This window comes from Cetorhinus maximus, chromosome 20 (assembly GCF_964194155.1).
Source record: "Cetorhinus maximus chromosome 20, sCetMax3.hap1.1, whole genome shotgun sequence".
In the NCBI taxonomy this organism is placed as follows: domain Eukaryota; kingdom Metazoa; phylum Chordata; class Chondrichthyes; order Lamniformes; family Cetorhinidae; genus Cetorhinus; species Cetorhinus maximus.
The window spans coordinates 72661750-72679765 of record NC_135898.1 but is presented as its reverse complement, the minus strand read 5'-3'; the positions used below and the strand labels follow the sequence as shown (position 1 = coordinate 72679765).

General features: G+C 42.3%; 1 protein-coding gene across 2 annotated transcripts in view; it reads right to left on the bottom strand.

The window, feature by feature from the left end:
• inpp5a (inositol polyphosphate-5-phosphatase A) overlaps nucleotides 1–11827 on the bottom strand; it is a 571171-nt gene extending 559344 nt beyond the window's left edge. The window contains exon 1 of one of the 2 annotated variants that reach the window (XM_078564917.1): nucleotides 11444–11827. In XM_078564917.1, coding sequence (XP_078421043.1) covers nucleotides 11444–11521 — 78 coding nt within the window. In that variant the 5' untranslated portion in view covers nucleotides 11522–11827. The remainder of the gene's footprint in view (nucleotides 1–11443) is intronic. The other variant, XM_078564916.1, reaches the window with a different exon arrangement.
• Between the last annotated feature and the right edge of the window lie 6189 nt (nucleotides 11828–18016).

Below are 18016 nucleotides of genomic sequence, written 5' to 3'. Positions count from 1 at the left end.
ACAGGAGGATGTCCAAGACATTTCCCTTCATAGATTCAAAGTGATTCATTGAGAACCGTCAGAGTGCAATTACCCTAATCAACGGAGATAGCACTTTTATTAAACTCTGGCACTTTGGCAGCACAGTCAGGTCCTTTGTAGAACTAGAGTTACCTTGCCTCCCTTCCCATTCTTTCCATCATGCATACAGGAGAGAAAACAATATATTTCTTATTTTTTTACTTAATCTGTCCTTTTTTCAGTCTGTTACAAGGAGAGGCTGGTTGGTGCATTGCTGGTGGAATTTTTTTTTTACACAAGTGGCACTTTAAACTGTTTCAAGTTACAAATATATCATCTTCTAGACTGTGAAATCAGCATACAAAAAACTATATATGTTTTATTCAAGCACTGTGTGCATACACATATATTATATATATATTCACACACATACACACACACAGAGTAAACAACGTTATGAGGGCTAGGCCTGTCACTGCTATGAAATGAAGTCAAACTTCAGGTGAACAGCAATGTGGCTGCTTAGGCTATTCACATTTGTACAGGATCACTGGCAGTGAGGATGCAAGACCCTGCTTAAAATGAATTAAGAAGAGTGTGAAGGAAATTATGAGGGATAGCAATAGTGGTGCATCATATCAATATCACGCCAGCTTTATGGCATAACACAAAATAAACAGCCATTCTGTGCAGTTTGAAGCCAATCATATTTCTCTTTTGTTGCCTGATTGCTACAATTTGGTCCATACCTTTGCACTCCAGGTGCTTTCTGACAGAAGTATGAACAGTTATGCACAAACAGAAGTCGCTGTTCATTAATAATAGAAAAGTATCAACTACAGTAAACATGCTTAAATACTCGTGAATTGATTGCTGCTTCCTTTATTAGAGGAAAGCAGGGGGTGGGATGCGGTAACTTTCAGTTGCTATGAAAGATCATTATTATATTTTTTCACACAAGGATGTCATTTCTGTTGGCAGGGAATGCCTTGTTGAGCCAAAAAAATGCCAGTAGAATGCAATTACACCAAACTTGAAATGTATCTATTTTTAGTCCATGGATAGAATTTGGCAATTATCCAGTTTGTCTAAAAAGAACTGTTAGTGATAGCCATGGATGGTCATCCCTTTGTCTACTACTATAACAGAGGCTTTAACCCATTTAAAATAAACAAGTCAATCCTGCAGGCAGGGCTACTTTATTAGAATATGCCAATTGTCCATTCATTAATATTGACAACTATAATTTCTAGGCAATTGTGTAGAACAAATCTTTAACAAAATGAGTACTTAGACTAACTATGTCTGAAAAGACAAGTTGATAACTCATTTGAAACAATGGAGAGAATGTTGTTTTGCAAGGCACATTGTTGTCAATGACACACGGAAACAGCTACAGAGCATCCAAGACTGGTATGAACGGGGCACGCTACTGTGCATGCCCTTAATAAATCAGATTGAAAAATGGATTGTGAGCAGGAGTCTGAACCAGGACTTGTCTTTTAGAATAGCGAATCCAGTGTCAAACAGGTACAGAAAGCAAATTAAAGAGAAAGAAAGATTGAATTAAGAGAAACAGAAGGTAAAGGGACAGAAAAAGTGTGTTTAAATTCTCAAATCTCCGACAGCAATTGAAAGTTGAAACAATGAAACTCTACATTTGTAAGTTAATTTTCAGTGCCAGAGAGACTGTTTGTGGCAATAATCAAGGCTTATTACACAATTTGTAGGTACTTTGGCTGGAATAGGCAAGCCCTAATGTTTTTAGTTTGCATTTAGGACCTCAGTGCAGGAACTGCATGCTGTTCAGTACATTTCGATAGGAACCAGATGACAAGATGTCGTTTTCGTTCAGTTTAAGGAGGAGCTGTGAATCCTGCAGCAACTTTTGGATTTTCACATTTAGCTGTCACCCACCGGAAGTCACTGTTCAATTTGTGTATAATTAACAGTTAGTGCCATTAGGTTCAACTCAAAGAGGCCAAAGCAACAGGACCCTGTTAAATCTCTAAACCTACAAATTGTAACCAGAGATTCTATTCTAAAGATTTAAGATAAGAACAAGTCACTTCCTACATGCAGGACAAATGTGAAAATCAACTTGTGCACCCACCAGGCTACATAGTTCGCTAACTTCACTATTTCAATTTATACAATACAATTGTTTACATGCAAAGTAAAAGAAAATAGATTATGAAGGTCGTTTTCCGTGGCCACATTAAACTCAATTCAGACGAACCCAACTTATTTTCATACCTGGAAGTGTTCCATCAGTTGTCACTGCCATGCTATATGCATAAAGAAAGTACTTTCACAATTTTCACTTAATGTCTTCCTTGGTTTCATACATTCCCAGAATCAGTAACACAATCACTTACATTCTTAGATGTTCACAGCCCTTCTATGGCACATATGGCACTGATCTCTCACCCTTACATTAGGTTGTCAGATTTACCCAACACATAAGCAAAAAAGGGTTTCCTCCAGCCAAATGTTATTATTTAACCTAGTCACACATTCCACATCTTCAACTAAAGATGCACCATATGAGTACAAAGCATCCAATTCCCTAAAGGCACCCGCTGAGATTTATTCCTCTCTGTTACCCTTCGTAAAACATGGGCATTGATTCCACATACAACTCAACTTCTGTATTAGAGGTTGACAGGAGCAGTAATGTGGTTCTCACTAGGGGTTCACCTCACTGACATTTTATTTCCTGTCTTGACTGTAGTAGAACTTCAGCCGAGGTTAATTTGTTACATATACAATGCTGCAATGAAGGCACGTCATTTCTCTCTACTGATTGTAGATGGAAAGTACAATTTGTTGGAAAAAGTTTCTGCCCCGTGCTTTCTCACTGTCATTTATCTTTCTCAAAGTCTTTGCAGAATATTTCTGCTTGTGACACCTCTCGCCTTTAAACACATCTACCTCCCTAACATCACCCTCTCCATCCCTACCTGAGCCCACGGGCAGAATTTTAGATTCGGCGTGCAGGTGTGTGCCCGACATGCCAGAACGTAAAATGACGTCGGGCGTGTGTCCCGACATTATCGCAAACTCGCGCGATATTTCGTTCAGCAGGTGCGCACCGGAGTCGGCTGCGCACCCGCTGATAATTGAACAGCCTATTAAGGCTATTACCTAGGTAGTTAAGGTGAATTTTACACTGGCGAAAAGGCCAAGTGGCCTTTACGTTTTTTAGGAAACTTCATCCACGAGCGGGGTGAGGTTTCCTAAAGCTAATACGGATGAAATAAAAACTTTATTTTGAAAATAAAAACATGTCCCATCTCATGTAACACAGTCACAGGAGGGGACATGTTTCATTACACTTTTAATGTCCATATCTATTTTTTTTAAAAGCGCTTGAATCTCCCTGAGGCAGCTCTGTGCCTCAGGGAGATTGTAGCGCTCTTAAGCGCGCATGCACGAACTGCGCGCTGGACCCGACTCTCCCTCCTCCCCGCTGCCTGCACAGATAGCGCTCACGATCCACGCAGGGCGGGCCTTAATTAGCCTGCCTGCATAAAATCACAGGGTGGAGCTGATCGTGGGCGGTTCCGCAACCACCCTCGCCCACTCCCTCCGAAAAGCGACAATGAGTGCCAAGTGACAACCGTAAAGTCTCACTTTGATTTGTTAATGATTCATTGGCATCATGTGCTATGTGAGACTTTTCATGCCAAATGCATTAGCTCAGCTGGCAGCAGCCGTACCTCTGTGTCAGAAGTTTGAGGGGTCCAGGGACTTGAGCACAAAATCTAGACCGACATTCCAGTACAGCATTGCACTGTAGCAGGTATGGTAGAAAGTGACATACATTTCTAATGCATTTGGCACGAAAAGTCTCATATAGAACATGATGCCAATGAACCATTATCAAATCAAAGTGAGACTTTACTGTTGTCACTTGGCACTCATTGTCACTTTTCTGCTTGGTAGACAGATAGAGATTTAAATAGGCCTCTGAGGATCACTGTTCACTATTATCAGTGCAGGAAGGTACTTTAGTTAACATCTATCCACAGCAGTACTGTACTCCTTCAGTTTGCTTCAAAGAAACAGAGTGAACTCATACAGCAGCATATGGTGCAAAGATCAGTGCATTCTTTAGGGGATTTTACATCCCAAATTGTTATTTACAGCTCTGTTCAACGTTTTAACAATGGTACATCTCTGAATACACCATATAGTTGAAGTATAGTTCATTTTCTGATTAAGGATTTCTGCGCAGCTTTAAACTAACTTTTCTTGTTGTAGATGCTGGTAGCATTGGAGTGCAGAGGAGGTTGACAAAAATAGTTCCAGGGATGAGAAACTTCAGTTACAAAGATAGATTTGGGGAGGTTGGGACTGTTCTCCTTGGAGAGGAGAAGACTAAGAGGAGGTCTAATAGAGGTATTCAAAATCATGAGGGGGCTGGACAGAGTAGATAGGGAAAAACTGCTCCCGTTCATAAAAGGATCGAGAACGATACGGCACAGATTTAAAGTGATTTGCAAAAGAAGCAAATGCAATGTGAGAAAAAACTTTTTCACACAACGAGTGGTTCGGGTCTGGAACGCACTGCTTGGAAGTGTGGTGGAGGCAGGTTCGATCGAGGCATTCAAGAGGGCATTCGATGACTATTTAAATAAGAACAATGTGCACTGAGTCATAACGCTCATTCGGAGAGGCGGTGCAGACACTATGTGCCAAATAGCCTCCCTCTGCACTGTAACAATTCTGTGATTCTGTAATGAGACGTATATCTTCCTGCATTTTCCACTTTTATTTCGATGTTTTTTGCCCTGTCCTTAATGAATTATCAGCCTCTTCCTTGTGTCTCCCTACACCGTTCCCTGAGTGAGAGGGCTTCTAGGCCTCTCCTATTACAATTCATGGGCTGCCTGGCTGTTACGAAGTGTAATGTGTCCTCTAATTTCCTTCGCTCATCATGAGAATCACTTGCCTTGTGCTCTGCCCTATGTATGACAGCGGGGTTGAGAATGGGAGCTCGCTGTGCAAGGAAATGCCACGACTCAAGACCCTACATGTGCATGCCAAAGTGCCTATGCACTGTGCCACCTGCTGACTGAATTAGAAGGAAATGAAAGAACTTGCATTTACTTGGCCTTCCAGGACCTCAGGTTGTCCCACAGCATTTCAGAACAAAGTGCATTTGAAGTTAAGTCACTTTTGCAATGTAGATAAACACAGCAACTTATTTGTGCACAGCAAGGACCCCAAAAACAACAATGAAACACTTAAGCAGATAATCGGATTTAGTGGTGCAACTTAAAGGCTAAACCTTAGTCAGGGCACCAAGAGAACCCCCCTGCTCTATCACAAATTGCGGCATATTTACACCCACCCGAAAGTACAGACAGCACTGTTGTTTAATGTCTCAACCAAAATACAACACCTTTGACACTACAGCACTCCCTCAGTACTGCATCAAAGAATGAGTCTAGCTTATGTTCTTAGTACAAAGGCAACATAATGCGGATGCTGGAAATCGGAAATAAAAACAGATAATGCTGCAAATAGTCAGCAGGTTTGGCAGCACCTGTGGAAAGAGAAGCAAAGTTTCAAGTTGCTGACCTTTCATCAGAACTGGGAAAATTTACAGATGTAATAGATTTTAAGCAAGTGGTTTTGTTTCCTTTTTCTTTGCTGGTTTTTTGTTTCGCTTTTATTCTCTCTTTTTCTTTCCTGCTTTCAGACAGCAGCTGATCCTGAATCCCTCATTCACAGCTCGAGACACATCTTCTGTTTCTTTACTTGTCCCATTACCATTCTCTTTGACCTTGCACCATCAACCATTTTGTTATTTAATCTCTCCTGCCTCCCACCCTATCACACACCTCCCCTCTTGCCCTTCCTCCCGTACTGCCCCCTTTTCACTTGCTTAGAACCCGTTACAATTCTAACTTTCTCCAGCGATGATGAAAGGTCACTGACCTGAAACATTAACTCTTGTTTTTCTCTCCACAGATGCTGCCAGGCCTGCTGTGCACTTCCAATACTTTCTGTTTTTGTATTCACAAGTGCCTGGAGTGAGGCTTGGAGCCTCAACTTACATGCATCATTATTATCATGGAGCCAAGGCTAAATACATCACAATTTGGACTACTCTGCACCACCGCAATAACCATTTAAAAATGGTGCATTTAGACTACTGCATTGAACCTATCGCTGAGTCTGTGCAAATATCAGTGGAGTTATTATACCCAATTGATCAAATATCTTTAAAGTCACTGAACATTTGGAATATTAATTTCTTAAATCTTTGAAGGTTTTCGATTGGTATGTATTTTATAAATGCACATCCAAAACCTGATCATTACAACTGTATTTATACAAGGAGATTTATATAATTTTCTTAAAGCTTCTTAGAAAACAAAGGGGCAATTGAAACTGGACTTGGTACTAGTCCTTCCAAACAGAGCCCATTACTGCAGTAGCTAATTTGCTTTGATAATGCCCATCATACATTGAAATATCATTGTCTACCAGTTTGGCACGCTACATTTGTTGCGGTTTTAGTACCAAGCAATTATCCTAATCTGGTATGTAGTATCTGGATAGAGAATTTTATGAATAAGTAACAATCCATAAATGTGCAATTTATTGACTTTTTTCTCATATGTAGATTGAACAGGTATAGTGCAATGACATATCATCCAAGTACACAGTAATATACAAAGGATCAATATGTTGTGAATTTGAGTACATTCAACTCATACGTCACACTATGGAGTACAACTCACACTGCAACCTATGCTGCAAGTACAGTAGGTCTATTTTACCAAGATCGCTCTTGGATAATCACGTAGTTGCAACAGTCCAGATACGTGTGTGCAATGTTTCAATACTGATCCAACTTTCATCGGTTGTATCTATATACCATTATAAACCATTACAAATAAATTAGGATCGACATCACCTGATTTTGGATGCTCTTCAGTAGCAGTTTCTATGGAGTGGAGTACATTATTGGAAGGAAGTTTATATGGTTTTTCAGGTTTTGAAGAAAGGAGAAATAAACTTTATGTTTCACATAAAGGATTGTTACATATCACAAAATATTGCAGTAAGAGGGACCTGTGCTTTGGAAATGCATTGTGCAATAGAGCAGCAAATGGTATTATGTTCAATACAATGCATACACAGCAATGTAATTGTCATTAGATTTTTCTAGGTACAGTTCAGATATAGAGCAGTTTTTTTTCTTTTTGTAAAGCATTTGAATGTTGTGCATTTATTCAGAAAAAATGTCCAATGTCTTTTCTTGTTGTGCTCATCACCAGGTCACTACTTAAAAAATTGGGCAGCAACTACAGGTCCAGCCCATGACCCAAACTCAAGCGCTGCTCAATGAAGTCATGTTTGCCCGCAAAAAATGAACGGAATTCTCAGCAGTGCTTCCACAAAAGGACAGGGGTTTCACCTGATAAATCCAGCACGTCAGAGGCAATCTGGAGCAGCAGCCTCGGGACTTGAAACTGAACCATAAAGGAGAGAAACAATAAAGAAAGACTAAGTGGTAGGATTTTCTTTTATATAAACACTATTCATGACCACAGGGCATTCCACAGTGTTTTACACCCAATTAAATATTTAATGAAATACAGTCACTGCTGTAACGCCGAAAACATGGCAGCAAGTTTGCACACAGCAAGATCCCACAAACAGCAATGAGAAGATGATCAAATAATCTGTTTTGATGAGGTCGGCTGAGGGTTAAATGTTGGCCAGAACACTGGGTAGAACTCCCTGCTCTTCTTTGAATATAGCGCATGGGATCGTTAATGTCCACCTAAGAAGGTTGGGTGGGGGGGGCCTCGGTTTAATATCACACCCAAAAGGCACCCCCTCCAACAGTGCTACTCTGATGTGTCAGCCTAGATTATGTGCTCAAGTATCTGGAATGGGACTGCAGCCCGAAAGCTTCTGACTTAAAGGCAAGAGTGCTAGCACTGAATCCAGGTTAACGAATGTGGCTTCTGCCAGCAAGACTCTGGCACAACAACGTCTACATATTTAGAGACAGACAAAAAAAGCATAGGCTGTTCTAACAAAACTGAGTTCTGAAATTGATTTCCTGCTGTTATGGTCAAACAAGCCTTCTAACTAACAAAAAAACAACATATACATTAATCATATTGATGAAATAGTTAATCCCAATTATGCTATTTGTATCAAGCACAGAGTGTCAATGACTCAAATATGACTGGATCATAAAAGAAAACTTCAAAAAAGTTTAGAAATAATCAACAATGAATTGATATACAACAACTTGATTAGGATGGCATGTAATGATGCTTTCTTATTACGTGTATCAAGGAGCTCTTCCCCACAGAACACTGAAAGACCAAAATGGGTCAATATCTCCAGTCATCTCAAGCATGCTAGATTCACACCAAAAATGTTGCAAGGAAAATTATTGCTCAAACATTTCCACGGATACTTGCAAAGATTTTTTTTAATAAAAGCAGTGAAATTGTTTTGCTTTGTTCAATTAGTCAGAGTTAACACAGAATACATTCTCTCTTTGACCTAGCTCTTATATTGTGCTTTAGGTATTTAGATAATTGATTTTTTTACCAAAAGTTTAATGGCTGCTTTCTACGTTTTTTGGGAGAAGACAAGCATCACAGATCTATATGCGTTTTGGGTGTCCGTAACATAGCAGAGTTACTTCCTCTTGCCGGCACTTATATTTAGATAGCACCAGTGACAACCTTGCAGTTGGATAAGGAAACTAAATCATGTGCTATTTATCACAAATGCCATGGGTAATCTACTCAAAATTATTATTCTGGAATCAGTCTCACTCAGAACTCTAACAGTTTCATGGAGCAAAGTATCAGAATGCTCATTGTTTACCTTGAAATCTTGACAGTTGAGTATATTCAGTGACTATGTCCAAGTTACTTTAATATGAACGAAATATTCTGTAGATTAAGTTTTCTAACTGTAGAATCACTTCAGATATTTCTGAGGGTAGTATTTTAATACCTTTTCAAGTAGACCTATTCCATTATCTGGGTTCATTAATTCACAACATTATCAAGTTTTAATATTATAAAATAGTGTGATGTTTTCACAGGAATATGTACATCGTGCCAGAAGAGTAAGTATTTATTGCTGATAACAGAATGATCGGGAACCTATAGGGGATCCTACTGGATGAGCTTGAAGAGCAGTGAACTGTATTGGAGACCTCTCTCCCACTATCACATTTAGTATGGGGCCGATGATTTAAATTCTCAGAAATACACTATTTCTGGCAGGTGGAGTCTGTTTCGGTACCTTAAAACATTTCCTGAAGTTTTTTTTTACATGGTCAATTTTAATAAGAAGTGTTAATGTACTAAGATCTGTCTCTTTCCCGCATTTTCAGGGTTGATACAGCCAACTGTTAAGAGAGTTTATCCGTACACAATTAATATGACACATAATTGGTAAACAATCAACTGAATACTGCCTGTAGTAAGATTGAAAAATGATTAAAGGCAAAACTTACTTCCTCTCTAGGTAATCATGATTTAGGATATAGAATTCTACAGAAAGGAAGGTTTGCGGTCATATAGCATCTGATCACGTCTCTGAAACATGCTTCAAAATGCTTCATACACAATTAATTACTTTTGAAAGCATTAGCAAGCAGCCATTTTTGCACACATCAGGATCCCACACAAACAGCAAAGACCAATTAAACCATTTTTAATGCTGTTGGTTAAGACAACCAGAACTACTTGTTCTTCACCAAGGAGTGCCATAGGATTTCAACATTCATCTGAATAGACTGATGGGACCTCAGTGTATTATCAACAGCAAAAGGACAGTACCTCTGGGACACTCTCTCTACTGTAGTGGAATGTCAGCCCTGATTATGTAAGGGTTGAAACAAACCACCTGCCAACTCAGAGGGAAAGCACACAAGTAGACACAACAACCCAAAAGTTACTCCAGTGCTCCTTACATATAGTTGATTTGATCCCGCTTCTCAGCTCTGAATGCAGATTATCATAACAAAGTGGTGCATGATCAGCATTCACACTTACTCTAAAAACACACATAGTCCGAGCCCAACTAGCAGCACTTTTCCTACAGGAGTGTTCTAACTCCTGATAAATGAAATTAAACATTTTTTAAATAGGAACTGCCATTAATTCTCAGCAAGTCAGGCAGCTTTTGTGGAGACCGTTCGTTGGAAACCCAAAATTTATCGAGCTGACCAGTTTAACCCCATGTTCCTCTCTCCACATACACATCCTGACCTGCTGAGTGCTTCCAGTATTTTAACAGTTTTTATTTTAGATTTCCAGAATCCAGTATTTTGATTTTTAACAAATGGGATTCATTCTATTGGGCGCTGGAAATTTCTCAAAATCCACTTTTCTCTCACACAAGAATCTCCACAGATCACATATTGTGCATGTTACCAATGCAAGGCAGAAATCAGAACTCCAGAAAGATACTGGGTCGTTTTAATTAGAACATTTCCCTAAAATAAACGCTACACTTCAGATTCTGGTGTAACTTTCAGAAAGGTTTCAAGGAGATTTTGTTGACTGGGTTAAGTCTACCTACAATGTTCATCTGCTCATAGTGCTTTAAACACCAGGAAAAATGCAGTCGAGCTGAGCTGACTCAAACTGCCTGCTGCTCTCTGCACTGTTTCTGAGAAATAAGGACCCTCATCCTGAGGAAATGAAGATTTAAGAGAGTTGTTCAACTAGTCCCACTTCCCTGCTCTTTCCCCCCCATCGCTCTGCAATCTTCTCTTTGACTTGGAAGGGGGGGAGAGTCTCTGGGCACTTCAGGGGCGAGTATCCAGGAGAGAGCCTCAGAGAGGAGGCTGTTGGAGGCAGTCAGACTGTCAGCCAAGGGTCTGCATTCAGCTGATGTGATATCAGAGGGGGTGGGGGGTGATGTCTCTCCCTCCCAGCCCTGACCTGACCTGTGTGGGGATCATTGGCCAAGAGCTGATGGAATACAAGTGCCATGTCTAAAGTTGCATTTCTTTGCGTTCAGTGTAAGTGCAGCTTTAAACTAAAGTCTGTACGTCCTGGACTTTACAGTGAGGCCGGTGCTGGTGAAAAAAGGCGGCCAGTTAGTTCACAGCCTGTGTCACTGAAAGCCTCTGGATGGTGCGAGAGGCACACACACACACACAGAGAGAGAGGGAGGGAGGGAGAAGTGACCGACCTCCAGCTCCTGATTCCGGGACACAAGACAAGCCAGCCTGCGATCCCCAACACAAAACCAAACACACACAAATACCCGAGGCCTGTTTAGTTTGTAGCGAGTGAACACAACGGGGGCTCCAGAATGCAGCAGACAAAAAAAATAAAAACAAAACCAAGAAGGAGCCCCGAGCTAAACTGGAGGGTGGAGAGAGGGGGAGAGGGGGAAAGAAATAAAAACAAACAAGAGGCAGACTTACATCTTCAAACAGGGATCCGACGTTGGCGGTTGTCAGCAACACTCCGGTGCCCTGTGCAGGCGTCTTCACCGCCATCATCCGCCGGTTTCCGAGCGCACCTTTTGTTGTTTCTGAGCGGTGAACAAGGGGGGGGCTTCTGCCTGTCAGAGAGACTCGCAAAACTGCTGCTGCTGCTGCTCTCTGCACACACTCTCTCTCTCTCTCTATCCCGTAGCTCTGCACACTGCAATCTCTCCTTCATTCATTCACAGCTCCTCTCTCTCTCTCTCTCTCTGTGTGTGTGTGTGTGTGTCAATCTTCACTCCTCAGGCTCTGCCAGGCTGCTTCTGCCTCTGGGCTCCCTTCATTCTCAGCTTCTGTTCTCTCTCTCTCCCCCCACCCCAACCCAACCAACCCAACCCAAACCCCCCCTCCCTCCCTACCCACCCCTCCACCACCAACCAACAAACAAACAGCAACAAACAGACAGGAAAACTTTCTCCTTCCCTTCCTCAGGGCTCCTTCCCCTCTGTCTAACACAAGGCGATCACTCTGTTTCCAAACATTTCACTCTCCCCCTTGCGATCTCTGCTTCAGCTTATTATTTTTTGTTCCGGGCAATCTGTCTCCCAGGAAACATTGCCTGAAATTGACTTGATAAGGCATGAATTTTTTTTCCCCTTTTTTTTTCTCCCCCTTTATTTTCCTCTCTCTCTCTCAAAAACTGTCCTGACGTCAGCCACCAGATGAAAAAGATCTGGCTTTTTTTAAAAGGGCAATGCCCTCGGTTGGAGGTGGGGTCCCCCCCCCCCCACCCCCAATTCGCCGAGCGTTTGAAATCAAGGCAGAAAAGGGAAATAAAAGCATCGCAACAAAAGGTGTTGTTCAGCAAAGGATTATTCAATGCAAAGGTTTCCATTTCAGGTTCCTTCCCCTCTCCCGACCAGGAAATGTTGATTGCAACATGCAGTGAAAGCGGGAAATCTAAACGCTGCATTTTGTTGGACAAGCTTGTGAACCCGCACAAGCTGCTTGAGGGAGACAGGGGGACACCCTCACCCCCAGCTTTCGGCCAGCAGTGCATTCAGGGTGCTTCAGCTGTCAAATTCTTGAGCTTGACAGCATTGACAAATCAGTTTCCAGTCACATTTTTTTCAACTTGCCTTTCAGGAGTGTCATTTATTTTCGATTATTTGTTTAATACTCGACAGTGCAACAAATCGTGTTTAAAACGGGACAAATGAAGCCCTGTGTGCCGGACCGTCACAATACATTTTTTTAAAAAAAAACTAGTTGTCGCTTCACAGAATTGACAAAGTGAGTTTCTTCCAAACTTTCGGAAAGTGAAGTTAAATCACTGTTCAGTTGACATGGAGTCAGGCTTTGCAACAGTGAATGCACTTCAAAAAAATACCTCACTGGCTGTTAAATGCTTTGGGATGCTCTGAGGTTGTGAAAGGCACTATATAAATGTAAGCTCTTCCTTTCGCGCGTTCAAACCAGCTTTTTTTTGGGCTACAGAACCCCTTATTATCAAGTGAAAAAATTATGTAGCAGTAATAAAAAAAATACCTCAGCAACTGTACCAACTTTAACTTCTCTGTGAAAGGTTCTGATGAAGGACCATCAACCAGAAAACTTAGGGGCATTTTTATAGCCCAGGGGAGGATGGTTTGGGTGTGTAAGGCGAATTAAATCCCCTCAAAGTGGCATCGGGTTGACGTCTCAAAATCATCCTGCTCACTTCTGGGCTTTACTCAGGTGGGTTCAAAGGCGAGCAGGGAAACCCATCCATCTGGCAGGAAGGCATTCAAATAGTCTCATAGGTAATTAAGTACTATTTAACCAATGATTCTGGCTTTAACAGCCAGCGCAGCTATTTACTGAGGTGCCAGCAACTCACCAGGGTCAACCAAGGTCGACCAGGATCAACCAGGTGAGCACACAGCGGAAGGGCTTCTTCAGTGAAGCTGACAAGTGGGGGAGATTCTGATCAGTGACCCTGAAGAGCTCCGGCCATGGCCAGATGTGGGGCTGATGCTGACAACATTTCTTCTCAGAATGTGCTTTCACTGCTTAACAGGTGATTACCAACTTCTTAGAAGTCACTTCACCTGTCTTGCACTTCACTCATCTTCAGCTGCTCCTCTCTGCTGTCAGCTTCACCATGGCATGGGAACAGTTTACGCAGCTCTACTTTACACCTCTGATGAGGGACAACAGCAACACCAACAGCAACAGGAGCAACACCACCACCAGCAGCTGCCTTCACCTAAGCCACATGCATCTCCACAGGGCAGAGGGGGACGGACACAGAGTTCCAACTCCAAGCAGGCAAGCCTCTCAACACAGGGTCTATGGGCAGAGGATCAGTTCTTTCGACATGTCTGGGCAGCAGTGCTTTGGGAGGCTCTGGCTGTCATGGCAGCTCATTACTGACACCTGGAGCCTCCTACAACAAACCTCCTTCCCAGTGGAGCAGGTGACGTTGACAGTGTCCATCGAGATGCCTGTCACTGGAGGGGCATCCCACCACCATCACTTAGATCTCTAGGTCTTTGTCTCTCCCTGAGATTGTGTGCTCACTACTTCAGCAAGGAGAGAAAGCAGAGAGTTATGAATGTTAGAAATGCCTTGTGCAGAGAGGAGGGAAGGACTGCATTTGTGGAATTTTCAAGAGGGCAAGATCATGAGAGTAAGTGTGTGTGTTAGTTGTATTATAGAATGATACGATACACAAGCAGGCCTTTTGGCCTCAGCGTAAGTGTACCAGTGCTTGGAAAGAGCAATCCAATTCGACCCATTCCATTGATTTTTCCCCCAGAGTCCTTTCACCTTTACATATTTATGCAGTTCCCTTTTGAAAGTTATTATTGAATCTGCAACATTTCCCACTCCAGATTTTACTTTGAAGGGTCATAAAGGTGATCTTCATCTTCCACCTGCAACAGATGAGAAGTTGGCAAAGTCAAAACATTACTCAAGGTAAGAGGGACCAATCATTACCTGGTTTGGACCACGTGAAAATGCTGCTGACAAGTGATGGATGCCAAACAAGCAAACCACACTTTAGCTTTTCCACACTGAGCCAGCTGAAGGGCTGAGTCTGAGGCCAGCGATATGGTTCAAGGGGTGGGGGAGCTTAGCTCCGAATGGCAGGTTGGAGTGTTTTATTGTGGCTTCAGGCCAGATCGCTTCTGCTTCTCCTAACCCCACAAAAATAAAAATTCTAAATTACATTGGTTGTTTTTTTGAGCATACTCCAATTAGATCACTTACTGCTGGATACAAATAGGTAGAGCAAAGGTAGCGAAGTTGTCTTCCCTCGCTTTCTGTTTGGAAATGTCAGTCATCCATTTTTCAGGGAGGGAAGGGTGGACAGCCTTTGAAAATGTCCCTGCCCCACACTTTCCCTCTCACCTGGTCAATGGTCTCTCTTCTCTTCATGCTATGCATTAAACCCTTGCTAAGACAGTTGATAGAATATCTGTTCCCAGGCCTCTGACATTGCTTCTGTAAAAAGTCAGCATAAAATACATGACAGCAGGGCATGGCATTCTCTCATATTTAATTTCTCACCATGGGATGTCTCAAAAGATGCAGCTGAGATCACTTCCTCCCAGTATCAGATCAGAGTGGCTTCCTCCCAGTATCAGATCACAGTCACTCCCTCCCAGTAATAGATCACAGTCACTCCTTCTCAGTGTCAGATCAGAGTGACTTCCTCCCAGTATCAGATCACAGTCACTCCTTCCCAGTAATAGATCACAGTCATTCCCTCCCAGTAATAGATCACAGTCACTCCTTCCCAGTATCAGATAACAGCCACTCCCTCCCAGTATCAGATCACAGTCACTCCTTCCCAGTAATAGATCACAGCCACTCCCTCCCAGTATCAGATCACAGTCACTCCTTCCCAGTAATAGATCACAGTCACTCCTTCCCAGTAATAGATCACAGTCACTCCTTCCCAGTATCAGATCACAGTCACTCTCTCCCAGTAATAGATCACAGTCACTCCTTCCCAGTATCAGATCACAGTCACTTCCTCCCAGTAATTGATCACACTCATTTCCTCCCAGTATCAAGTCACTGTCACTTTCTCATAATAGATCACCATGTCTTCCACCCAGTACCAGATCACAATCACTTCCTCCCAGTACCAGATCACAATCACTTCCTCCCGGTACCAGATCACAATAACTTCCTCCCAGTACCAGATCACAATCACTTCCTCCCAGTACCAGATCACACTCACTTCTTTCCGGTATCAAATCACAGTCACTTCCACTCAGCTTCAGGTCACAGTCACTTCCTCCCAGTATCAGATCACACTCACTTCCACCCAGTACCAGATCACAGTCACTTCCACCCAGTACCAGATCACTGTCACTTCCTCCCAGTACCAGATCACAATCACTTCCTCCCAGTACCAGATCACACTCACTTCTTTCCAGTATCAAATCACACTCACTTCCACTCAGCTTCAGATCACAGTCACTTCCTCCCAGTATCAGATCACACTCACTTCCACCCAGTACCAGATCACAGTCACTTCCACCCAGTACCAGATCACTGTCACTTCCTCCCTGTACCAGATCACAATCACTTCCTCCCAATACCAGATCACACTCACTTCTTTCCAGTATCAAATCACACTCACTTCCACTCAGTTTCAGATCACAGTCACTTCCTCCCAGTTTCAGATCACACTCACTTCCTCCCAGTATCAGATCACACTCACTTCCTCCCAGTTTCAGATCACACTCACTTCCTCCCAGTTTCAGATCACACTCACTTCCTCCCAGTTTCAGATCACAGTCACTTCCTCCCAGTATCAGATCAGTCACTTCTTTCCAGTATCAGATCACACTCACTTCCACCCAGTGTCAGATCACACTCACTTCCACCCAGTGTCAGATCACACTCACTTCCTCCCAGTACCAGATCACTCTCAATTCTGCTCAGTATAAAATCACAGTCACTTCCCCTCAGTACCAGGTCATAGTCACTTCCGCTAATAGATCACCACTATTTCACTGAGAAGATTTGAGAAGGCCCAGTAATGGGATCACAATTATTTCTTCTAAGCAATCACAGTTATTTCATTTTGTCAATGAGAGGATGGTTACTTCCTTGATTACATTGTGAATACTTTATCCATGAAATTGACCCCATTCATGTAGCCCCAGCAGCCATCTCTTCAAGAGAATTAGAGCACTTCCTGTAGCAATTAATATCATAGCCACTTTCTGAAGAATATCAGTGCTCGTGTGAACACAAGAACATAAAAAATTATGAACAAGAGTCAGCTATTCGGCTCCTCGAGCCTGCTCTGCCATTCGATAAGATCATGGCTGGTCTGATTATAGCCTCAAATCCTCTTTCTTGTTTAGTCCATAACTCTCGACTCCCTTGTTGATCAAAAATTTATCTAATTCAGCCTTGACTGTATTCAATAACCCAGCCTCCACTGCTTTCTGGGAAAATTAATTCCACAGAACAACCCTCTGAGAGAAAACAGTTCTCCTTATTTCATGGGAGACCCCTAATTTTTAAACTGAACCCCAGTTCTAGACTCCCCCACAAGGGGAAATATTCTCCCAGCATCCACCCTGTCAAGCCCCCTCAGAATTTTATAAGTTTCAATAAGATCACCTCTCATTCTTCTAAATTCCAATGAGTATAAGCCCAACCTGTTCAACCTTTCCTCATAAAATAATCCCATCATCCCAATAATCAGGCATGTGAACCTTATCTGAACTACTTCTAATGCAATTATATCCTTTCTTAAATATGGAGGCCATAACTGTACCTAGTACTCCAGATATGGTCTAACTGGGAAAGAGGGAGCTATTCCATTCAGACAGGCTCCATTTGAATCATGCTGGGACCAGTGTCCTGGCAAAGCGCATAACTAGTGTTGTAGATAGGGCTTTAAACTAAATAGTTGGGGAGGGGGGGAGGGTTCAGTTGCATGGAAATATAAAAAATCAAAGTTTAAGGAGAGGGTAAGAGTGCAGGTTAGTGACGAAGCTGATTGTTACCAAAAAGTGAAAGGAAGGGACAGACTGTGTGAATGCCATATTGCACCAAAGAATCATATAAGAGTAGGGAAAATTGACAATAGGGCATACTTAAAGGCTTTGTATCTGAATGCGCGTAGCATTCAGAATAAAACTAATGAGTTAACAGCGCAAATAGAGATAAATAGGTATGATTTGGTGGCGGTTACTGAGACATGGTTACAGGGAGAACAGGTCTGGGAGTTGAATATCCAAGGGTACTCAGTGTTTTGGAAGGATAGGCAGGAAGGAAAAGGGGGCGGTATAGCTTTGTTAGTAAAGGAAGAGATCAGTGCTATAGCGAGGAATGGCAAGACATAGAGTCAGTCTGGGTAGGAATAAGAAATAGCAAGGGAAAGAAGTCCCTGCTGGGATGTAATCTATAGGTCCCCAAACAGTATTTCAGCAGTAGGGCACAGTATAAACCAGGAAATACTGGGAGCATGTAAGAAAGGCACGGCAATAGTCATGGGTGATTTTAATATGCATGTAGACTGGACTAATCAAATTGGCAAGGGTATCCTTGAGG